The 25,834-nt window shown below is 39.3% G+C and overlaps 2 protein-coding genes across 9 annotated transcripts in view; one reads left to right on the plus strand and one right to left on the minus strand.

Annotated features, from left to right (window-relative positions):
- LOC132828371 (TBC1 domain family member 30-like) overlaps nucleotides 1-9,855 on the plus strand; it is an 82,877-nt gene extending 73,022 nt beyond the window's left edge. Inside the window, exons 12-14 of one of the 4 annotated variants that reach the window (XR_009646112.1) lie at nucleotides 1,841-2,579; nucleotides 6,103-6,161; nucleotides 6,561-9,855. Coding sequence is in view for 3 of the 4 variants with exons in the window: in XM_060845411.1 (XP_060701394.1) it covers nucleotides 1,841-2,553 (713 nt within the window). In the remaining variant the exon portion in view is untranslated. Of the gene's footprint in view, nucleotides 1-1,137; nucleotides 1,288-1,840; nucleotides 2,580-6,102; nucleotides 6,162-6,560 lie in introns of those variants that run through there. The other 3 variants (XM_060845411.1, XM_060845412.1, XM_060845413.1) reach the window with 3 other exon arrangements.
- Nucleotides 9,856-15,598: 5,743 nt separating this feature from the next.
- eif2d (eukaryotic translation initiation factor 2D) overlaps nucleotides 15,599-25,834 on the minus strand; it is a 41,575-nt gene continuing 31,339 nt past the window's right edge. For 2 of the 5 annotated variants that reach the window (XM_060845419.1, XM_060845414.1), the window contains 5 exons: nucleotides 25,402-25,491; nucleotides 23,945-24,040; nucleotides 22,529-22,649; nucleotides 18,793-18,999; nucleotides 16,467-16,877 (listed from right to left, as the gene is read on the minus strand). In XM_060845419.1, coding sequence (XP_060701402.1) covers nucleotides 16,725-16,877; nucleotides 18,793-18,999; nucleotides 22,529-22,649; nucleotides 23,945-24,040; nucleotides 25,402-25,491 — 667 coding nt within the window. In that variant the 3' untranslated portion in view covers nucleotides 16,467-16,724. Of the gene's footprint in view, nucleotides 16,878-18,792; nucleotides 19,000-22,528; nucleotides 22,650-23,944; nucleotides 24,041-25,401; nucleotides 25,492-25,834 lie in introns of all 5 variants that reach the window. The other 3 variants (XM_060845415.1, XM_060845417.1, XM_060845418.1) reach the window with 3 other exon arrangements.

A 25,834-nucleotide genomic window follows, 5' to 3' on the forward strand; every position in this document is an offset into this window, starting at 1 on the left:
CTATAGGGAGAGACTGAACAGGCTGAGGCTGTTTTCCCTGTCGCGTCGGAGGCTGAGGCGTGACCTTGTAGAGGTTTACAAAATCATAAGTGGCATGGATAGGATAAATAGACAAAGTCTTTTCCCTGGGGTGGACAATTCGAGGACTAGAGAGCATAGGTTTAGGGCGAGAGGGGAAAAATATAAAAAAGACCTAAGGGACAACTTTCTTCACACAGAGGGTGGTACGTGTATGGAATGAGCTGCCAAAGGAAGTGGTGGAGGCTGGTACAATTGCATCATTTAAAAGTCATTTGGTTGGGTTTGTGAATAGGAAGGGTTTGGAGGGATATGGGCCAGGTGCTGGCAGGTGGGACTAGTTTGGATCGGGATATCTGATCAGCATGGACAGGTTGGACCGAAATGTCTGTTTCCGTGCTGTATATCTCTATGACTCTATGACTGTACTGGACTAGTAACCTAGAGGCCTAGAGTAATGATCCAGAAGCATACTAGTGGGGCCACAGTTTTTTCACTTAGATTGCTATGCCCCTCCTGGACCAATGCTGCACCCATGCTATCTCTGCTACAAACTGTTTTGAAGAAAATAATTCTCCCCTGTTCACTAATCACTCACAGTGCTGGTGCCATTTGGATGTCCTTCTTGAGATGATTGAACACTGCCTGGCAGGTTTTGCCTGAGTCCCTTTTGGAAGAGCTGGAGCACAGAGATTGCTGTGGTGACGTAGCCCTCAATGAAATCATGGTTGTACCTTATGAGCTCCAGAAAAGATCTGGCCCTGATAATGTGCTTCAGCAGTGCTACCTCCTGTGCTGTCTTCCCTCTTGCCTCCTCTACGCAGCACCCCCCTGCTTGGATGGTGAAACGCAGAAAGTTTGCTTTGGCCTGACTTTCCTGGGATTCACCCTGAAGTCCAACTCCTTCACTATCCCCAATTGCTTCTGATAATAATGGCCCATGCTCCTCATCCCCTTTGTTAAAAGAGGAACAGATCATCCACATGTTGGCCTAGCTGGTGTGCTGAGTGCCTTGAGTGCATCAGCTATGCTGTGGTGGAAGGTCGACATAGCTCTGGGGAGACAAGTCCATGTCCAAGTCAATTCTGAAGAAGTGTTAACTCTGCTTTCTGTCTACAGATGCTGCCAGGCCAGCAATTTCTGCTTTTGATCCAAGTATCCTCTTTGCCTTTAAAGGTGAAAGCCAACACTTACTGGGCCATCCAACTTTAAGAGAATTGACCAGAACCCATTTGAAGTATCCAGCGCCGAAAACACAGTTATGAAAACGTAATATCACTGGACTAGTAATTCCAAGAACAAGCTATCTTACATGTGGAATTTAAATTCAGTTAATGAAAAATCAGAAATTGAAAACTAACCTTGGTAATGGTGACCATGAAAGCGCCATCAATTGTCACAACAGCACATCTAGTTCACTCATGTCCTTCAGGCCGACAAGTGACATCAGGTCCACAGCAATGTGATTGACTCTCAACTGCCCCTGGAATGACCCAGAAAGCCAATTCAGGATTAGGGACAGGTAGCATGACATCCCATGAAAGGTGACACCATAATCTCAGATAATAGCTAGTGACTAGTAACACTTGGTAGCTCATAAAATATGCAGCTTGGAAACAAGGGCATTTGGCCCATCCTGATGTTAATGTCTCCTGCCGCTCCTCTGTGTCATCATGGGTTCAATCCAACTAATCCTTTTAATTTATTTTAGACTTGTAAAGATTATATGTATTTCACCCAGAAAGAATGAATTGAAAAACCAAATTATAAATTGCACCTGAAAGAGCAACGAGTAACATATAAAATACTTCTGTTTTTGCAGGTAACAATGAATCTTGCTCTCCTGGGACACCACTTCGTTCCAAAAAGTCTAAAGTTATAAATCGATTCCTTGGTGGAAAAACATTAAAGAACAGCAGCAAAAGTAACCGAGTTCACCACACCCCAAATCCCAGGACACCTCAGCCCATACAGAAACAACAGAAAAATAAGATAACTGTCCCCTGGTGTTCTCAAAACAGAGTGCCCCGGAACGTCCTGACCAGGAATCTGAAGGTTAAGTCAGGCTGCAGTGATACAGTAGGCCTGCTGGAAGACCAGACAGATAGCACCAAGGCAGAAGTCGTCAAAGTTGATGATCCAGTCCATAGAATAACGGAAGAGAACAGGAAAGGTTCTCAGTTACACTGCGAAGCCAGAATGAATTATGGTGAACGATTGGCCGTTCAATTGTGCAAAAGGGAAGTTGACAATTTGGCCAAGGTTGAAAATTTACTCAAGACACTTCAGATAGGGGAGCCAAACCATTCGTCATTTGCAGCAGAATCCACCAACCAGCTCGGGGTCCATGATGGTTGTGTGGATTTGAGAAAGGATCGGTTCAGAGCAAAGAATTTCACAGCTCAGTCTGTTATCAAAGCGAATACCACAGACAGTACTCCACTTGTTCACCTCTCAGGAAACTCTCTCAGAACGCAAAATCTAGGTTTATATGGATCTTGCAGCAACACCCAGATATCGCCATACAATAAATGATTAAGAAAAGAAATGCTACTGCCTTGGTGAGGAGAGGGCATGGGTAAAAGGGAAAGGACAATAATTTTAGCCTATTTCATCTAGCCTATTGGCCAACAAGCTTGTTACTAAATGTGAAGTATTGTGATGCTTAATTTGCACAAATAGTTTAGCACAAGTTGAATATTATGTCAGAAACCACTCGATTTTATTGACTCGAATGAGTTTAAAATCCCATTTCTCAGAATCATCTATTACTTTACTACTAGGTCATTTTATGGATGGTTAATATGTGTGCCCTTTAGAAACCTCTAATCTGAATGCAATGCTTTCGTCTTAGCTTTGGGAGCCGTTAAGAATTACACACTATATGTAATTGCCACAATATCACAAACGTGTCTAATATTGATAACAATGTGATTCTTCAATCAAAACTAGTTTCATGATTAACGTCAAAGCTTGTAATGTTAATTTTAAACTTCTAACAGTGTTATCAGTTAGTTATAAAAACCCATTGTTTTAAAAAATGGTATGTTAAAATATTTTTATATCAAAAGTTTGCCATTTAAAAGGAAAAATGTTAACTTTTCACACAACCAAATAAAACCTCAAATCTAAGAAAACAATCTGATACCACTAACATAAAAATGCTGAACTTTCATAAGTTAAATAGCTGTAGGGCACTAAGTAATCTATTTCAGTGCAGAGAGGAACTTAGATCAAGCATGATATTTTCCAAAATGAACAATACCAGTCATAAAATCCTCTAATGTCTTCCTATTTTAAACAACATACCCCTCTATCCGCTCCATCCTCCTGTCCAACCTATCACCATCACCCTCACCTTCACCTACCTATCGCATTCCCAGATACCATCCCCCACCCCCCAATCCTGCATTTATCTCTCAGCCCCCTTGGGCCACCCCCTCATTCATCATGAAGAGCTCATGCTCAAAACATTGACTCTCCTGCTCCTCGGATGCTGCCTGACCTGCTGTGCTTTTCCAGCACCATACTTTTCGACTCTGATCTCCAGCATCTGCTGCCCTCACTATTTCCTGGGAAGTACAACCTGACAGACTTTACCTACTCTCGCTGTTTTGTTTATTATTTTAATAGCACGCAGCATCTTCTCCTTGTTCCTTTTTTTTAATGGAAAAGTAGGATAAGTACTTGTTTGTCTCTAAACTTAGCAGTCTGCTAATGAAGTCACAGGTACACACAGTTTTGAAGCTCGTTATATCAGTGAACATTCATTACAGGGGAAAGCAATTATGTCAGTTATTGAAAAGAAACTGGCTATTTCAGACATCATGAGTAATGCGAAAATATTGACAACTACTTCATTCTTATGTACAAGGCACCTTCAGGCTTGTCAAGCTAACATGCAGGTCACATGTCTGATTTACTCTGCTGTCAGCTGTCCAGTCTTGCACTTGCACATTAACAATCCCAAACTTTCAGAATCCTCATGAAATTGTGCCCAAGACTGTATTTAACTGAAAGATCGGGTCACTTGCAATAAACTTGCAGCAATTGGAATTATGAAACTTGCAAATGAATGAATATTAATGAAATATTTCTGAAGTATGGTGAGAACAGAAAGATCACTTTCTGTTGGAGCTTGGAATAATTGCAGCATCTTTGATTGCAGCTGACTTGTCCTAAAATTTTATAACTAATCACAAATATCTGGGAAGAGCAAAAACAATTTGAAATGAATACATTTTTTTCCCGATTAGGTGCAATAGGAAATTGATAATCCAATCCAATGTTTTGTGATAAAAGCTCGATCCACTAATAAATCCGATTGAGACACGTACTCATTACATATCTTAGGAATAGGTATTTAAAGTAATAACCATTTGGCTACCTTCACATTGTACTTGGTATGATTTCTACTTCAGAACCTTGGACATGTTAAAACTTAGCATTTCCCTTTTAATAATTACACATTATTAGTACATAGGAATAGGAGTAGGCCATTCAGCCTGTCAAATCTGCTCCAGCATTTAATATGATCACGGCTGATAGAACACGTCAGTGAGTTTTACACTATTGGTAATCAGAAATCCATGTTGACTTTAAATATACTCAAACACTGAGCTTCCACAGCTCTCAAAGTAAACAAATTTCTCCTGTACTTAGTCCTAAATGGCATCCTCATTATTTTTAATTGTGCCTCCTGGTTCTAGATTTCCCATTCAGGAGAAACATCTTACCTGGATCTATCCTGTCTATCTCTTTAAGTGTTTTATAGGTCTCAAAGAGATCACCTCTCATTTTTCATAACTCGAGTGAATACAGGCCTAGTTTGCCTAGTCTCCCGTCATATGACAGATCTGCTATCCCAAGAACAGATCTGGTGATTCTTTGTTGCTCTCCATCTACGGCAATAATATCTTTCTTGAGAGAAGGATCCAGAACTGCACACAGTACTTCAGGTGTTGGTCCAACCAAGTTTTTACACAATTGAAGCAAGACTTGTGATAAAGGCTAATGTTACATTGGTCTTCCTAAGAGCTTGCTGCAACTACATGTTAGTCTTCATTGATTTATTGCCAAGGACACCCAGGTGCCTTTGCACTTATGCACTTTTCAACCTTTCTCCATTTAAGAAACATTCTGCACATCTGTTCTTCCTACTAAAGTGGGTAACCTCATGTCTTTCACATTATATTCCATCTGCCATGTTCTTACCTGCTCACAAGCTTCCTTTACATCTTCCTTGCATCACACATTCCTGCTTAGTTTTGTATGATCTGCAAATTTGGAAATATTTCATTTGATTCCCATATTATTTTATCATTGATATTTGTCAAAGAATAATAGAATCCCAATAGCATGGAAACAGGCCATTCACTCAATGGATGGAGTCTATACTGACCCTCTGGGAAGTATACCACCCAGACCCACCCTATCCCTATAAACCCCACATTTCCCATGGCTAAGCCATCTAGCGTGCACATATTTGGACACAGGAAGAATGTGCAAACTCCATGCAAACAGTTGTCCGAGGCTGGAATTGTACCTGAGTCCTTGGCGCTGTGGGGCAGCTAACCACTGAGCCACCATACTGAGCCATCGTTAATAATGGCGTCCAAGACTAGTCCTTGCAGTACCCCACTAGGGACAGCATGCCAATGTGAGAATGACCCATTTTTCTCTCCTTTCTGTTTTCTATCTGTTAGCCAAATCTTAATCCAAGCACAGTGTGCTTTAATTTGCTAACTATCACAAGCCTGTGTTGTATATTTCTGCACACCAAGATAAATGTAATTGATATTTTCTAATGTCAACATACTTATATCAACTTAACAGTAACCATTGCAGTTTGCGACATTGTACACATAATTTGTAATGTTGTACAGGCAAAACAGTTAGTGCATCGTCTGGGAAGAGGTATATTTGTCAGAAAATTTCTATTATTCTGAATAGTATTCTAGATGTTACAAAGTCTTGCTTTAGCTACTAAAAACACAGAAGTCACTTTGATGAAATATTTTGTTTTTTTTTGGTTTTTAAGAACAATTAACCTAATAGTTCAAGAGCTCAATATTGTTTCTATAGCAATAAAAGCAGAAAATACTAGGAATCCTCAGCAGGACAGGCAGCACCTGTGGAGAAAGGTAAGAAGTTAACATTTTGGGTCATTGACCTTTCATCAGAATCTTGCAGAGTGTTGTCTCTGCAGTCCTTTTGTGGAAGCAATTTTAGAGATTAGGAATCCTTATTAAAAGTAGATGATGGAAAGACCCTTTAGCTGTAGTATCCTTGGCAAGTTTTGTCAGCACAGTATTATCCATGGTAACTTTTATATCCATTCCTACATTGTATCATTCAGCATAAAAATAAAAGCAATTTTTGTCTCAGTTCAGCCACTATATTTTTATTACCTCTGATCTGTCCAATGGAAAAGTACTGATTACTGGTTGATTTAGTGACTTGCACAGTTTTCTTCTTTATGTTTTCCCGTTTTACTCTTTGACAATTTTAAAAACACAACTGTTTGTTTTGTACTTGCACAGGTTTCTAATGGAAGACTGTTCAGTATGGACCAGAGCCCAGTCTTTGGGTTCTCACAGCAGAGAGGTCAACTGGGTTGTGTGTGAATGTTACCCTTTCATTCATTCAGTGGGTGCTGGCTGAGAAGTGAAGAGCCATCTGGTGCATGGAGGAACTGCCACCACCATCTGGATCTGGAGCAGCTGCACGGATGAGTCGCCAAAGTATAAGCACGACATTGCTGCAGGGTGCATCTGCTACTAAAGATGCATTGCTGCAAGTGATCAGTCAAAAGAGAGACAACAGCTGCTACAAAAGACTCAGACTTAGGGAAAGAGCAGTGTATCATAAATATCTCAACTTTGATAGAGAGACTACTGTGAGGTGCCCAGCCTGGGACAGACAAGACATATGGCTGTAGCATTTGTAGACATATTGTACATGGAAACACTACTGTTTTGTGTAAAATAAGCATACTTTTTAAAATCCAGTATTATCTTACTGGCAGTACACGTTTTCTGATATTCGAGTCTGTTGCAAGAAATGTAACTAAAGTCAGAATACTGCAGTTAAATCCTTGGAGAGAGTATGCTACAGCATGCTTTTCCATTGACAGAATGTGTGCTGTATGAAATCCAGATCAGGCTGAGTTAAGAATTCCCATTAGGATCTGTGGTTTGTTAATTTACTCTTCATTGCAGTGTTATTAAACCTATCCATTATTGCAATTAACTTTCAAATGTTAACCGGTGTATCAAACAATAGAACAGCAAATACTGCAGATGTAAAAATATTCCATAACTTTATAAAGATCCAGAGTTCTGCTTAAACATTTGGAATCAGATTTTTATTTTTAAAGTTGTGGCAACAGAAATGGTTATTTTGAAAGTCATACAAATTTTGAAAGTCTGACAATACTTGGTGCTCAAAACGTTTAATAAAACTCACGACTGTTAAGAGGTGCATGCTTCCTACATGAAATATGTAATTTTTCGAATTGATGCCACTTTTAAATATTGGTGCATGCAGTAGAAGAGATCCTGTGTCAATTGTACCTGGAATACTTCAAACTTACTCACAAAGACAATAGCCAATTGCTATTTCCGACACAAACAACTACTGACATCAAATAGCAATTAGATCATGTAGATCAATTGGATTTGACTTTCCATTGATAATTCAGAACTTAACAGCAAAATCCCACAAGCTAGTACTTTGCAAGTAACTATTGCTTTCATGATGGAAGTGCCAATTTAAGAGAGAAGGGATTAAATACAATTTAAATCTAGATGTTAGGACATACTTGAATGTTTTACTGGTTTGTTAGTAAATGAAACACATTAATCTGCTCAGTCTTGCAGATCTAGTTGTGATATATCGTATTGCCAAATGTTGATTTAATTCTTGTGTAAGTGTTAAAAAACTAAAGCCATATATATTGACCAGGAATGAATGCATTGTAGAGGTGGGTGCCAACACCTTGTAGAACAGTGCATTTTTGTTTTGGGACATTGGTTTGAAACTCAACTCAATACACATGAACACTTCTTCTGTTGAATAGGTGTTTACAGTCCCTAAAAACTGATTCTGGGTAACCTTAGCTCCATTGCCATTAGATATGAATCTAATACAGAGACTTTCAAAATTCATTTCAAAGAGAAACACTATGTTCTTACCTGCTTTCCTAATATCTGGACTGCAGCACAGTGTTAGTCCATTGTGAGGGGAGCATTAAATTGTTTCTGTCTTGTGCTATTGTTGACCAATACCTATTTAATACTACCACAAAACATGTCTTCCATTTTCTAATATTGCTAATCTTTACATCAGTGATTCAAGAGTCATTTTTCATCTGCATTCCAGAAACCTTGACTTTCCCAATTCAACTACCAGCAAAATGTTCAACTCTGGGAAGTAGAAGGTAATTACAGAAACAAGAAATAAGTATTTCCTACCATTTACAATAGCTATCTGAGAAGGGAGCATAATAGTATTAAAAATAAGCATTAGAATACAAAACAGAAATTCATACAGGAAAACCAAGGACAAGGATTAAAATCTCAAAGCAAAATGAAAGGCAAAATATGAAATCTAAGAGATGTGATTCACTTCCAGGAAGCCAATAGTATAAATAATTGAGAATTCAGGTGGAAGATAATACAGAAAACTACTATATCACTTGATTTGTTGATCCAGGTTTTGTCACAGAGAAATAGATGACAGTGCTTCTTGAGAAGGTAGGCAGTGGGAAGAAAAGCCCCAAACTAAATAACTTAAATGAAAAATGACTTATTGTCTGAAAGAATTTGAATGATTGCATGCAAAATCATCCATAAATATGGACCATAACCAACTTAGAATATTGAATGAAGACACATACTAATGAACAGAAATGTATCTCTCCATGCCAACCACAAATAGGAAATCCAAAATGTTGCGTTAAATCAGTTGTTAGAACGTACTTGTGAGGGCATTCCTTTTTAAAGAAAACAATTTTTTAAAGAGATTTAGAGTGCAAGCCAGGAGACAAGACATATCATTTAGGTAAGTGGCTGTCCTAATAATGGAGGCGAACTGTCCTTTCTGCTTCCTTGTTCTGCTAATTGAATCTGAGTTAATTGGTGTTAAGAAGAATTTGTAGGTGATATACAGCTGTATGCCATGTTTGAGAAAGCTGAACTGCTCAGTAGGAATCTTCTCAAGTTACAAATAACAGCCAGGTAATATCATACAATTTGAGTGCAGGGAAATTTCAAGCTCTGATTAAAATGACTTTAAAGGTGGTCAATGTAAGACCATTGGTAGATTTTGTATACAAAGGATGTGAATGGTCTGTGCATTTGATTTGTCAGACTGTCTGGAATATTGAAGGGATTTTGTGAAACTGCACAATGGGGATGATTTTAACCAATCTCACCAGTTAGGAAACTGACAGGATTGGGTGCAATGCTGGTTTTACACCCCACACAACTTCACATTGAAGTCAAAAAGTAACATTGGATAGGGTATAAAATCCATGTTTCATCTAATCCAGTGAGTTTCCCACCTAAAGAAATAGCTTATTACTCCCCAATGTCAATCATATAAAACAGCATGTCATATTGACATTAAAATTCAGTTAATCTTATTAGACATTGTCATAAGAATAGTGTCACTTGGTAATACAGAGTGTTTTACTGAACTGTTGCTTGTTTCATTCAGCAGACAACTCACATTTGTTTATATGTACATGGCTTGTCAGTTTTAATCCAACTGTTTTCAAAAATAAAAAAAAATAAGTGTTTGATGTAGAAATTTAATTTCTGGAGGATCACTGAATAAACTACAACTTTTTCCATTAAACCGCAATATGGTTATTCTTTTCTATCTGATATTTCCATATTTAAATCTGTTCTCCACTGCCAACTTTTTTAAAAATGTTAAAACAGGTAAAACTTTATTAGAATAGGTTTCTCCTTCCTAAGTTGATAAATTCTCTCTGTGAGATGTTCCTGAAATGCCAATAGCAGATTAATAGCCATGTTTTTACTTAGATACATTACCAATTGGAAAGGCAATTGTTACAATCATAGCTGATGGTAATACTGACAAGTCAAATCCCAGAACAAAACCTGGCCTGATAAATCATAAGTTCAATTTTTGCAGTTCGAGACATTACTGGTAGTCATCTACTGAACATGTTCAGATGAGGCCTCATTGTTCTTTTAGAGCAGAACAAAAGTTTAATGCACAATAGAGAAAAAGCTATAAATAAAGCAATGGCCATTCTGACTGTGTTCATTCTTAGCACTGCAACACAGTGAAACTCAAGCCACATGCTAGCTAGCAGAGAACAGGAGTTGCATTTGGTTTTTAACCCCATTACTTGAGTATTTTGTGAGGATAAGGGTATATCTTTCACACACAACTACCATCCAACTAACATAATGTCTGCAGTCTGGACACAACTCACAGGAGATGGTTTTCTGCTGAGAAGGGATAATCAGCCTCTATTTACCCCTGTTGCCAAGGGAGATCAGTTCACTTTGTTTTTGAATGGCATCTTTCCATTTGAAGTGAATCTGCCTAAAATTCTCTCAACATTCTTAAGATGCAATATCCCAGAATTCCTTGTGATAATTTACACAAGAACATTCTGGACAGCCAATAAATTTATATCCTTAGCCTTTATTTTTGAAAGAAATACAAATGTCATACTTAAAAGTTTCTATTGTCATGACAATAGAAAAATGAGTCTTACAGCATGGAAGCAGACCTTTCAATCCCAACTCACCCATGCCGACCAGACATCCCAATCTGACCTAGTCCCATTTGCCAGTATTTGGCCCATATCCCTCGAAAGTCTTCCTATTCACATACTCATCCAAATGCCTTTTACATGTTGTAATTGTACCTGCTTCCAACACTTCCTCTGGCAGCTCACTCCATACACATACCACTCTTTTAAATCTTTCCCCTCTCACCTTAAACCTATGCCCTCCAGCCTTGGATTCTGCCACCCTAGCAAAACATGTTAGAACATAGAACATTACAGCGTAGTACAGGGCCTTCAGCCCTCGATATTGCGCCGACCTGCAAAAACAATCTGATGCACATCTAACCTATATTATTCCGTTATTATACATATTCATGTCTAATGCCCATTTAAATGCCCTTAACATCAGCTAGTCTACTATGGTTGCAGGCAGGCCGTTCCACACCCCTACTACTCTGAGTAAAGAAACTACCCCTTGATATCTGTCCTAAATCTATCAAGATAGCCTTCATCATCCGAGGAAAAAGGCTCTCACTGTCCACCGTATCTAACCTTCTGATTATCTTATACATCTTCATTAAATCACTCTCAACCTTCTTCTATCCAACGAAAACAACCTCATTTCACTCAGCCTTTCCTCATAAGACCTTCCATCCTTACCAGGCAATACCCTAGTAAATCTCCTCTGAACCCTTTCCAAAACTTCCTATAATGCGGTGACCAGAACTGCATGCAATACCTCAGGTACAGCCTTACCGGTGTCTTACACAGCTGAACCATGACCTCGTAGCTCTGAAACTCAATCCCCCTATCAATACATGCCAACACACCATTTGCCTTCTTCACAACCCTATCAATCTGGTTGGCAACTTGCAGGGATTTATGCACCTGGACACCAAAATCTTTCTGTTCATCTACACTGCCAAGAATTTTACCATTAGCCCAGTATTCTGCATTCCTGTTACTGCTTCCAAAGTGAACTACCTCATACTTTTCTGCATTAAACATCATTTACCACTTCTCAGCCCAGAAAGATTCTGAGTAATCCAAGATGGAGGGTGGGAAAAATTTCTGGTTATAACAGCTGTTCCTTTTTTGAGGTATTTTAGGTGTTGGAGGTGATTTCCTCAAATTCCAGGAGCAGCAATTACAGTTTTATATGCTGTTACATTGTTTTGGAACTTTGGAGGAAAAAAGAATCAAAACAACAGCACTTTTAAAAGGGAGAGGTACAGACAAACAAAGCAGATGGGGAGGTCAGTGCAGGAGAGAGAGAGAAAAAGAAACCCACATTGCTAACTGACAGAGCGATGAATCTGCACAGTTACTGCCTTTGCTGTTTGAATTCACGTATTGCTGGACATTCCCACCTCAGGCAAATGACTGTGTGGAGTTTGCACATTCTCCCTGTGTCTGCGTGGGTTTCCTCCGGATGCTTCGGTTTCCTCCCACAGTCCAAAAGTGTGCAGGTTAGGTGCATGCTAAATTGCGTGTAGCGTTAGGTGAATGGATGAAATATAGGGGAATGGGTCTGGGTGGGTTGCGCTTCGGCGGGTCGGTATGGACTTGTTGGGCCAAAGGGCCTGTTTCCACACTGTAAGTAATCTAATCTAATCAAAGTGCATTTGAAAAAATAACAAACAGTAAAATTCACAACTGATCTTGGAGGAACCTGTTTGGGAAAGGTCACAGCACAGATACAGATCAGTGGATATTTTAAGCGAGGCCTTAATGTAAGTGCAGTAGTGTGTAGAGTAGGTTCTTTCCTGATTATATGTTTTATTGAGATATGTCTCTTGATTAAACTTAAAATATAAGCCATAAGTATTAATTTAACCTAAAGCAGTGTTTTGTAGAGGAATATGACGGTGCTATTTCTGGGTCTGTAGATTGAAAGAAGCAAAAATGACCTTTAGTAGAGTGATACACTCTTCTTGTTGGATGTGGGAGTTTAGGGAGAGTTTACGGATCACCGAGGAATATACTGAGGATTCTGATTAAGGATGATCAGCCATGATCATATTAAATGATGGTGCAGGCTCGAAGGGTAGAATGACCTACTCCTGCACCTACTGTCTATTGTCTCTTGTCCATATCTGCAATAAATGCAGTTGTTTGCGAATCCTATCAGATCAAATGGATCGGTTGGAGAGACAGAGGCAATGAGAATCTTGCAAGAGCAAGGGGATGTGATGGATGGCAGTTATAGTAAGGGGGAAAGTCGCAGATACAGTTACATAGATAGGTTAACTCCAGGAAAAGTAAGAAAGGGAGGCAAGTAGTGCGAGAGTCTTCAGCGGCTATCCCCATTCCAAACAAGTATGCTGTTTTGGAAAATGTAGAGAGTGATGGATTATCAGGGGAATGTAGCACAAACAGCCAAGTTTCTGGTATGAAGACTGGCTCTAATGCAATGAGGGGTGCGTTGGGTTCCAAGAGATTGATTGTGATAGGGAACTCTCTAGACAGATATTTCGGTGGCCAGCAGCGAAAAATCAGAATGGTGCATTGATCCCCTGGTGTCATGATCAAGGATGTCTCAGAGAGGGTGCAGAATGTTCTCAGCGGGGAGAGGGGCTAGCTGGAGGTCATTGTACACACTGGAACCAACAACATCGGAAGGGAAAAGGTTGAGTTTCTGAATGGAGACTACAGAGATTTAGGCAGGAATTTAAAAAGGTCCTCAAGAGTAGTAAAATCTGGATTATTCCTGGTTCTACGAGCTAGTGAGGGCAGGAATAGAAGAATAGAACAGGTGAATGCATGGATGAGGAGCTGGTGTACAGGAGAAAGATTCACATTTTTGGATCATTGGAAGCTGTTTTGTGGTAGAGGTGATCTGTACAAGAAGGGCTGATTGCACCTAAATTGGAAGGGGTCCAATATACTGGCAGGGAGATTTGCTAGAGCTGCTCGGGAGGATTTAAACTAGTAAGGTGGATTGGTGGGGTGGGGGGTGCAGCAGGATAGTGAGGAAAAAGATCAATCTGAGACTGGTACAGTTGAGAAAAGAAACAAGTCAGTCAGGACAGGCAGGGACAAAGCAGAGAACAAGGTAGCACTGATAAACTAAACTGCATTAATTTCAACACAAGGGGCCTAACAGGGAAGGCAGATGAACTCAGGGCATGGTTAGAAACATGGGACTGGGCTATCATAGCAGTTACAGAAACATGGCTCAAGGATGGACAGGACTGGCAGCTTAATGTTCCAGGATATAAATGCTACAGAAAGGACAGAAAAGGAGGCATTTTGGGTGGAACTGAGAAATAAGAAAGTAATGATCACCTTATTGGGATTGTATTTTAGACCCCCTAATACTCAGAGGGAAATTAAGAAACACATTTGTAAGGAGATCTCAATTACCTGTAAGAATAATAGGATAGTTATTATAGGAATTTTAACTTTCCAAACGTAGACTGGGACTGCCATAGTGTTAATGGTTTAGATGGAGAGGAATTTGTTAAGTGTATACAAGAAAATTTTCTGATTCAGTATGTGGATGTACCTACTCGAGAAGGTGCAAAACTTGATCTACTCTTGGGAAATAAGGCAAGGCAGGTGACTGAGGTGTCAGTGGGGAAGCACTTTGGGGCCAGCGGCCAGAATTCTATTAGTTTTAAAATAGTGACGGAAAAAGACAGACCAGATCTGAAAGTTAAAGTTCTAAATTGAAGGAAGGCCAATTTTCACAGTATTAGGCAAGAACTTTCAAAAGCTGATTGGGGACATATGTTCACAGGTAAAGGGACAGCTGGAAAATGGGAAGCCTTCAGAAATGAGATAACTAAAGTCCAGAGAAAGTATATTCCTATTAGGGTAGAAGGAAAGGCTGATAGGTATAGGGAATGCTAGATTCCTAAAATAATTGAGGATTTGGTTAAGGAAAAAAAGGAAGCATGTCAGGTATAAACAGGTTGGATTGAGTGAATCCTTAGAAGAGTATAAAGACACTGGGAGTATACTTAAAGGGGAAATCAGGATGGCAAAAAGGGGGGCATTAGATAGCTTTAGCAAAATGAAGTTAAGGAGAATCCAAAAGGTGTTTACAAATACATTAAGGACAAAAGGGTAACTAGGGAGAGAATAGGGCCCCTCAAAGATCAGCAAGGCGGCCTTTGTGTGGAGCTGCAGGAGATGAGGGAGATACTAAACGAGTATTTTGCATCAGTGTTTACTGTGGAAAAGGACATGGAACATATATAATGTAGGGAAATAGATGGTGACATCTTGAAAAATGTCCAGATTACAGAGAAGGAAGTGCTGAATGTCGTGAAAGGCATAAAAGTGGATATATTCCCAGGACCTGATCAGGTGTACCCTAGAACTCTGTGGGAAACTAGGAATGCGATTGCTGGGCCTCTTGCTGAGATATTTGTATCATCAATAGTCACAGGTGAGGTGCCGGTAGACTAGCGTTTGGCTAACGTGGTGCCACTGTTTAACAAAGGTGGTAAGGACAAGCCAGAGAACTATATATCAGTGAGCCTGACACCAGTGGTGGGCAGGTTGTTGGTGGAAATCCTGAGGGACAGGATGTACATGTATTTGGAATGGCAAAGAATGATTAGGGATAGTCAACATGGTTTTGTGCGTGGGAAATCATGTCTCACAAACTTGATTGAGCTTTTCGATGAGGATTGATGAGGACAAGACAGGGAACAAACTAGAAAAGGTTTAATTTAGTTTTGAACGATATTTACTCTCATTTTACTGAAATGTATATTCTATGAACATTCTCACATTTAAATATTCATCCCCCATTAATAACCACTTAGCGATGAAAAGTTTAGTTTTTGCAATTTTTATTACAAGGTTAATACATTTTTACATCATCTTATCACATTGAAATGGTTCTTAAGACCTTCTCACATTGATGGAACTTTCTACATGCACTTTGGGCACTGGGATAATTCGGATATACTACAATGAAGCTTCATAACTTTCCATGTAATTAATTGGTCCAGAAGCTAATGCAAATTACTTCCTGTGATATATTACCTATTTGGAGAGTTCATATGCAGTTCCCAGTTGGAATAACCGCAGCATCTTCAGAAGATAGTTAATCACAAAAGATGTATAGCAACTTGCTGCTAAATTTTATTATTTATTTTATTTTGCAAATGTTAATTCCCAAAATGACAGCATCACTTCTAAGCTTAAGGTCATTACTTATACAGACTAAGTGTCTCATCAACAATATATAAAGGATTTGTATTGAGGCCCCACTGATAAAGCTGGACTTTGCAGAGGCACTGGTTTGTCCTCAATTTGTTTAGTAAAGTCTCCTCTTGCTCTAGTTGAAAGCCAGAAATTTGATTGATGACTAAAAATTTGGTAGTGACTTCCTGTATTTCACTACTGACCAAAAGGATGTCTGTTTAAAAGGATGTCTGACCAAAAGGATGACAGGATGTTTCCTGACCAAAAGGATCATGCTTAAGCAGAGCACTGAGATTAAAAGTGGGAAGCAGGTTGAACAGGTGCAAGGTGCTGCACATAAAGTTTCAGGATGAATGGGGAAGAGATGCTTGTGAACACAGGTAACTGGCAGATGGGGTGATGGGAAGGTTCTGGTTAAGATGTGTATTGGTGAATTCAATAGAGCAAGAACATAATATCCTGCTGCAGAATATGACAGGGTAAGTGCTGAGATCCAAAATATTGTAGCAGCAGCAGCAGCAGCACCCTATTGTTGATCCAGTAAGTTTGGGTAGTAAATGATTTCTGGCTTTCACCTTCATTGTTCTTATTGGTGATATCTGAAGAAAACAGCAAAGTCCTGTCAACATTCACTTCAACATATATTGGACTGACATCATGTTTAGCCTCCAAGTATTCACATAGAGATGCATTTCGTTTGGGCACAGTTTTAGAGGAACTCAATGTGAGATGCCATATGCTGCAGTAGTAGAAAATCTGACATTACAAATTAAATAACAAACTGACAAGAACAGGTTGTGACAGTGATTTTATTGCTGTGACTGCATTTATTCCTATTAGAAACCATGTCACCGCTTCTTCTTGCCAGATTTTGGAGCTTTTTCCAAACCTCTAATATACTTTGGAGCGATCCTGTATTCCTCTGCAATATGATCACAAACAAAATTGAACAGAACAATTCTCAGAACATTCCTCACTGTTAATTATAAAGATGACAATGTAAACTGAGTGAGTGATTGTATGTTACTCGATGAAAGTATCACACAATAGCAAACTATAATGGCACACACACCATAACGAATGCAATCCTTTATTATGGATGATTTATAGACTGTATATTGGAGGGAAAAGGGAGTGCTTATATAATCATATTCACCTTCTTCAATTCACCAATGGATCGCTTCTGCCCCTGAAAAATTAACAGGACTATACCGGGTCTCTTCTTCTCTTTTCTCCTTCCTGAGATATCTTAGAATCCTTACAGTGTGGAAACAGGCCCTTCGGCCCAACAAGTCCACACTGACCTTCCGAAGAGTAACCCACCCAGACCTATTGCTCTACATTTACCCCTGACTAATGCACCTACCCTGAACACTATGGGCAATTTAGCATGGCCAATTCACTTAACCTGCACATCTTTAGATTCTGGGAAGAAACGTGAGCACCCAAAGGAAATCTACGCAGACATGGGGAGAATGTGCAAACTCCACACAAGTTGTCTGAGGCTGGGATTGAACCCAGGTCCCTGGAACTGGGAGGCAGCAGTATAACCACATTCTCCTAACTATACACTTTTGGCATCCTTAACTGATGAACCATATGGATACTAGTGATGCCTACTTCCCAGGAAATAATCAATAAAATAAAATTTAGAAGTTAAATACTGGTACAGTATCAATTTAAATCTGCAGGTGTGCCAAACATCATGCTCATAATGAAATTCCGGCCTCTTTGCTAAGAGTCCCATCATAAACGGCAAACCCCCAAGTCATAACCCTGCTGTATGTAAAGATAGATAAAGGGTGGCACGGTTGCTCAGTGGTTAGCACTGCTGCCTCACAGCGCCGGGGACCCAGGTTTGATTCCAGCCTCAGGTGACTGTCTGTGTGGAGTTTGCACATTCTCCCTGTGTCTGCGTGGGTTTCCTCTGGGTGCTCCGGTTTCCTCCCACATTCCAAAGATATGCAGGTCGGGTGAATTGGCCTTGCAAAATTGCCCAGTGTTCAGGGATGTCGAGGGTTGGTGCATTGGTCCAGGGTAAATGTAAGGTAGGGGAATGGGTCTGTGTGGGTTACTCTTCGGAGAGTCAGCGTGGACTTGTTGGGCTGAAGAGCCCGTTTCCACACTGTTGGGGTTCTATCATTCTTATCTTAATTCTCACATCACATTTATTCATTACAAAAAAAAAAGCTGCCGGGCACAACACACACACATGCAAACAGGCACCCTAAAGCATCAGAAAGCAGCAGTCAGTCTCAAGGATACACCACTGAAAGTTCCACAGATGTGACAGAGGTCAGTTTGTGAGAACTTTGAAGTGCGGCTGTCACAGTGGAGTGTGAGCAATGGCATTGCTCCAGTGGCTCTTCATGGAGAGCGTGGAACCTGGACAAGGAAAGGACGGGTGTGGATACAGTTACAGCAGCAGCCTCGGCCCTCTACTTGCCCCAGACAGCACCACCGTCTGAAAGGATGGAGTGGCAAGGCAGCAGCAGCAGCATTCACAGAGAAGGAATGGCAGCTGAGGACTCCTCAGGGGCAACTCTACATCATCAGCAGCCCCTACATAGACACTTCTGTGATCTATTGCAGCTAGCTAACATGATGGGCAGCTAGTGCATGTGTTAGGTCTGTTAGGAGTTCTGGGTGATTACACAGTTTCAAAAACAAAACCCTTTGGTCACTGTTCCAATATGTCTACATCATATTGGCAGAGTTCATCCTACTTCAAGAAAAATACATTAATGCCAATTATAAAGGTAAATTTCACATAGTCTTAAGATACAGGGCACACAAAATCCTACAGGTTTAGGAATGAACTAAGTTATTTAGCTTACTGTGAATGCTTTGTTGAGTAAAAAGTTCTTGCCTGTTAGGAGCTTGGCGATATGATTAACCTGGTTGCCTTGAACCTGAAGTGCCATCTTTCCCTTTGTACCAGGGACTGGAGTTATAGTTACACTGGCCTGAGCTTTTTGCTGAAGGGCATTTCCCAAGATTTGAGGATCTAAACCAAACTCTTCAAGGTTTGTAATAACAGTTACCTGCCAAAAAAGCAACAAACAGCAGTATAATAATAACTTGCATTTACATAGCACCTTTAACATTCTAGGTATTTTAAACATTCATATGATGTCAATTTAAAAAAAATAAAAGCAAGATAGGTAACGTGCTTAAGGAGGCAGAAAAGACAAAAGTGAGGTGGTGATACTGAAAATGTATAAAAAGGCTGATGAGGCCATAACTGGAGTGTTTCTAATCATATAGTACACTATTGGAAAGAAGTCAATGCACATCAGAAGGTATGGAGGAAATTTACCAAGCTGTTGCCTGGGCTAGAGATTCTGAGATTAAAAGGAAAGATTGAGCAGGCTGGGGTCATTTCCTTAAAGCAATGAAGGTTGAAAGGGGACCTTCATAGAAGTGTAGAAATTTATGATGAGTATACATATGGTGGATATGAAGACAATTTTCCACTCCTACAGGGATTAATAACCAGAAAGCATAGATTTAAGTCATGAGGCAGAAGGAGAGTTGAGGAGAATTTATTTTCACTCAGAGGGTGGTAAAAGCCTGGTACTCACCCCCTGAAAGGATAATCTAGTCAGAAACTTATGCAACTATGTAGTATTTAGATATTCACTTGCTTTGCCCTCTGTTCCAGAGCTATCAACCAAAGCTGGAAAATGGAATTAATGTAGTTAGATCGTTCTTGACCAGCACAAACACAATGTGCTGAATGGCCTCACTCTAGGTGGTAAATGTCCATGGGGATTATAAAGCAAATGACACAAAAGAGTGTAGGTGTTTAGGAAGGTGATTACAGACTGAGATGGCTAATAGCACAGCAGCCAACAAGTGAGTTCAAGTGGTGTAATGCAAAAATGCAAAAACTGGAAGAATTGAGAGGACTGGAGGCCATAAAAGGGAGGCTGAGAATGGCAATTTTAGGGCTGGTGAACGATAGAATGACAAAGTGATCATGATGGAATATAAGCAAAGGTGTGACTTAAAATTGAGGCATTGGATGATCAGAATCCAGTGCAGCCAAGCAAATTCTAGGGCAATAACTTGAACTTGGTGAAGAATAGATATGGTTAACAAGGTTTTAGAAGAGCTGAAAACGCATATACTTCAACTACAGGGAAGTCCATGAAAGGCCCAAGGTGATGGCAAGCTCATGATCTCCTTCAACCTCTTCCACCAGGCAGAAGGTACAGAAGCCTGAACACACACACACATCAGTAGGTTAGAGGATGGCTACTTCCTAGCCATTGTTAGATTATTGAATAGACTCTCCAGCCTGAAGTAATGCCGATCTTGCTAGTGTTGCTTTTGTAAGCCCTGTGCAATGTTACCTGTAAGCCTAAATCTAAATCTTTAGTTCTGTACATCCTTGCTTACTATGATCTGCCTATACCGCTTGTAAACAAAGCTTTACACTGTACTTCAATACAAGTGACAATAAATCAATCAAAGATGATGAGTAGTAGTGCGGTGGCTCAGTGGTTAGTACTGCTGTCTCAAAGTACTAGGAACCCAGATTCAATTCTGGCCTTGGGTGACCATCTGTATGGAGTTCACATGTTCAGCCTATTTTTCCACTGGGTGCTCTCATTTCCTTCTACAATCCAAAGACGTGCAGGCGAGGTGGGTTAGCTATTGCAAACACAGAGTTATAGGGATAGTGTCTGGGTCTGTGTGGGGACTTCTTCAGAGGGTTGATGCAGACTCAATGGGCCAAATCTCACTCTGGAGATACTATGATTCTAAGACGATGAAAGGTAGAGAATAGTACAGTAATGAGTTGTGATAGGATGACGAGGATTGAAAAGCCCAAAGAGGGCACCAAGAGAAGAAAAAAAGGGGTGGTAAAGTAACAAGTTTATCTCCGGAGTGTACTCTGTAGTAATGGTGTCATCAGTACTCGGACCACCAATTTAGAATCTCAGGACACACAAACTTCCCTAAGCTTTGCTGCATCACTAAATCAGAGGAATTTTGGACAGGGGCTCTTTAACATCAATAAAAGGCTGAACATCTCATATTGCAAAATGCATATTTACTATTCTAAAGACCTAGTCTTCGAAGAATTATGAATGAAGAAGATAAATAGTGTAATGCAATTCACGTTTATATAAACTTGTAGAGGGCATCTGACAAAGCATCATATAATAGATTTATTAGCATAAAAAAAGCCTATGGAATTAAAGGGATGGATGCAAAATTGATTAAGAGAAAAAAAAGCAAAGAGTAGGAGGGACTGGTTGTTATCCAGACTGGAGGGAGCTATACAATTGTATTCCCAAGGAGTGGGAATGAGGCCTCTGCTCTTTCTGGTACGAGTATTCACCCAGACTTGGTAATACAGGGCATGATTTCAAAGGTTCAGACAACAACACAATAAGTAATTGAGGACAATAACATACTTTCAAAGGACTGATAGACTGGTGAGTTGATCACTTGACATGCTGTAGAGACATGCAAAATGTATACATTTTGGTAAGAAGAACATAACAGTAGCAACATGAACCAAATGGTACAATTTTAAAAGGGATGCAGGAACAGAGGATCCTGTGGGTGTACGTACATAAATCGTTGAAGGTGGCAGGAGAAGTTAAGCCGGCTGTTTAAAAAAGAGTTTACGCTACATCTTCTTGAAACACTTACGAGACCTCCGCCTGGAGTACAGTTAAATTATGAGCATCCCATTTTAGAGAAGAAGTCAGGGCCTTAAAGAGGATGCAGAAGAGATCTGTGAAGATGGGACTAAGATTAAGAAACACTAGTTATTTGGAGATTGGAAAACATGGGATTATTCTCTTGATAACAGATGAGCTTAAGAGGAGAACTGCTAATGATATTCAAGATTATGAATGATTGAGTTAGTAAAGATATGTTTGTAATTAGAGAAGATAGATATAAGGTGATTGGTAGAAATAGAGATAACATGAGGAAACTTTTTTTCACTCACAGTTGTCAGGAAAGGGCAATGGAAACAAATTCAATAACAACATTTAACGGGAACTGGATAATACTTGAAGGGACATTTTACACCTATAGTTTATTTATTTTTTTATTTATATATATATAAAAAATATAACAACAGTAGAACAACAAAGGAGGAATGGTCAAAAAAGCTAGACAAACTATGCTGTGAATGCAGACAATATACATTCCTCAGGCTAAATAATTCATACACAAATTAAGCAATCCTCCTGTGCACACAGATTTCAGTGCAACAAGCACCACATTCCATATTAAGACAGCTGTGAACCAAATATATCTTGGGTACAGAAGATTACGAGAAACAGTAACTCTGCATATCCTACATTTTATAATCTACTTTCATTCCAAATTCATGTGGCATCTTCAAGTTAAAAGAAATGACAGAGGCAAAGAAACGATCGTAAAGAAAATTCTCAATTTCGAATGCAAATTCCAAATATCATCAAAAATTAAGTGAATAAACACAAATCATTCAGCTGGTAATGCCCAATCCCTTGTCGAAATTCTAACTCACCATGAAGTATCCATTATTGTTGCTCTGGTAAATGGTTTTCTGCTACTGACCTTTTTATTTGATGCACGCTGTGCTACATCAATGTCAATGGGTTTAATTTGACCCTTTCGAACTATTGGCTTTTGCCCAGGAAAAGTCACTTCATGACATTGTTGCAGGCTCTTGAGGCATCTGTAAAATAAACTCTAGCTGTAATTCACAACAATAGCAAATCAGACTGAGCAGAAGACTTGATTAAAATTTGATTAAATCAATCCCCATGAGGACAACTGCTGACAACTCCTCAAATAAGCAATAATGTTACCTTTGTATGCTTGAATACAGAACATTTTAAAAAGAAAAATTAAGGAACATTTCCTAATGATTTTGAGGGACCTGAAATTGAAGTATGACAAGAACAGATTTCGGAAACAGATCAAACATTTTAAAATACACAATTAAATTAGCTTTGAGTATTTCAAGGCCTGAATTTTAATATTTTCACTAGCATTAAATCCCTTTTCAAAGCTTGTGAGAAGATTTGTAGCTCGGGTGCTCATTGTTGTGGCTCTGTTTGCCAAACTGGGAATTTGTGTTGCGGACGTTTCGTCCCGTCTTTCCGCTGTCCGCTGCAGTGGTCGGTATATTGGGTCCAGGTCGATGTGCTTATTGATTGAATCTGTGGATTCAACTACACCAACTAGCCACGAAACGACATGACCAGCTATCCTTAGTAGCCACACACGCAGATGACAAGCAACATGAATTCGACTGAGACAACACTACTATTATAGGACAAGCCAAACAGAGAACAGCCAGGGAATTCCTAGAGGCATGGCACTCATCTACAGATTCAATCAATAAGTATATCGACCTGGACCCAATATACTGGCCACTGCAGCGGACAGCTGGAACTGACAACCGGAAGCGGCAGATTCAAACCACTACAAATGCTGGAGGAAAGATCACAGAAGCGCTTCACAGGAGGCTCCCAAGCACTGAGGATGTCACCTAGACAGCGGACGAAACATCTGCAACACAAATTCCCAGCTCGGCGAACAGAACCACAACATTAAATCCCTTTGTTGCCTTGCTCCTCCAATCAACATAACCTTCTTCAGTCCTACTGAGTGTCTGAGAACTCAGGATACCCCAACTTTAACCTCTTATGCAATCCCCATTCCCCATGTGTCTCCATTAGCAGCAGTTGCTTTCAGCCACCAAGCACTACAGTTCTGGAACTCTTCCGTAACCTTTTCCACTTCTCGACACACAATATTCCCCTCAATTTCCTACTCGGGTTTTTGGCCAAGATTTTTGTAATCCCTCCTTATATTTGCATCCTTGCACAGCATAGTTTATTTTAGAATTATTTTTTCTGTGTTAAAGGCTCGTCGTAGTTGCAAACTCTTCCCAACGTTAAACTTCTTAGTGGGCAATGTGGTAATGTTGCAACTAGAACGCAGTATTTTAATAGCTCTGCTTACCTGGAAAAGAGATCATCCCATGTGAGTTTAGTTACAGTATGATACTCAGATTTTTCCAATATGCAGTCACAAAGAGTAGGATTAATGGTGACATAACTGAAGAAGACAAAAGTGAAAGGATCACTGTAAAATGTATAAATCTCAGAAGTCTAATTTACGCACTTATGGAATGAAATAATCATACATGCGGATATTTTCATATGAATTAAACTTTATACAGTAATTAATTCTGATAGCTATCCCTTTCAGGATTATGGCAGTGATTTTACTTGACAATACAATTCACAAAAACATTACAATGTCACTTATGGCCTTTCTTGGAAATTCTAAAGATGATTTTTTTAAATGTGCAGCAGAATTACCAGGTTTTTGTTTTAACAAATTATAATTTAGGCATAAAATACACCAATATGACAAGACATGAATCTGTTAGAGAAACATGCATCAGATACAAGTTATTACATTGATAAGAAATAGAATCGAGTCAACAAAATATAAACAAGTCATGCAAAATACAATGGCTATATGACTAAAGTACATAAAAAATATACTGTACAGCCATGCACAGATGGATTTGGCATTATAAACCAGAATTGAAAAATGTGGTGCTGGAAAAACACAGCAGGCTAGGCAGCATCCAAGAAGCAGGAGAATCGACGTTTCGGGCATAAGCCCTTCTTCAGGAATCATTATAATCCAGAAGTCAGGTATGGCCTTCATGGTTTAAAGCACTTAAGTCAATTCAGCTAAATGATTGACTGAATAATTGGATTACTCTAACAGTAACCATAATAAAATGGAATGAAAGTAAATACTTCAAAAGTGGGCCACTAAAAGTTTTATTCAGAAACTGAAAACAGAATTTAATAAATAGGTGAAGGAGAGAGCCATTCATCCCCATCATTCAAATGGATCATAGCTGATTTTATCTCGACCTCAACTCCACTTTCCTAGCTGTTCTCAGCTCACATTTGTAGCACCCCACCACCCATCCCTCCATAAACCTAGACTCCATGATACATCAAAACTCAGCCTTGAATATATTCAATCATCCAGGCTCCACAGCTCTCTGGTGCAGGACATTCCAGATTCAGACAGTTCTCAGAAAATAAGTTGCTCCAAATGGGAAGAAATTTATTTTCTTACATCAGAGATTCCTTAATTTAAAAAAGTGCATCCTAGTTTTAGCTTCTCCCCCATTGCATTTGGAATATTGATCAGTGAACCCTCATGGACAAATACCTTAATAATACATTTTCAGTTAACAAGAAACAAGGTACATTTGAGCCTCTCAGGTGGAAGAATCCTGGGTTTTTTTCAATTATAGTTTCTCAATATAATGATGTCAATCTTCTGTGCCATTCTAATGTCAGAAGGACAGATTGTTTATCCTTTCCCAAGTACTTCAAATATGTATGTATTATATTTAACATCTATATAACATATGTATTACTTACTTTTTATTATAGTCATCTATCAGATCATTGGACTTCACATAATTTGTGATTATACTTCTAACATCTGCGTTTGAAAGTGCGGCATCCTTTCTAAACACAAAGAAAACAAATTTACCAGGTAAGTTTTAAAAGTCTTTATTTCTGAAGATAATTTTAGATCTGGATGCATGTTTAAAGCAGTATGGAGATCAGAGTAGTGTAGCGGGATAGCATGTTTCTGGGAAACCCAAAGTTCCAGCTAGACTGTTGGGACCCTCTTTCTTCAGGTTGAATAAGAACAGCATGCCAAAATGACAAATTTCTTTCAAGTTCACAAAAGTGATATAGTGGAAGAAAATGAAATGCTTTAAATAGAATCGTTCTGGGTATATAAGATGTACATTTGGGAAGTCAGAAACATTCATTACAAAATTCAAAGTGTTTGTGGCAACTG

Source organism: Hemiscyllium ocellatum, chromosome 26, assembly GCF_020745735.1.
Source record: "Hemiscyllium ocellatum isolate sHemOce1 chromosome 26, sHemOce1.pat.X.cur, whole genome shotgun sequence".
In the NCBI taxonomy this organism is placed as follows: domain Eukaryota; kingdom Metazoa; phylum Chordata; class Chondrichthyes; order Orectolobiformes; family Hemiscylliidae; genus Hemiscyllium; species Hemiscyllium ocellatum.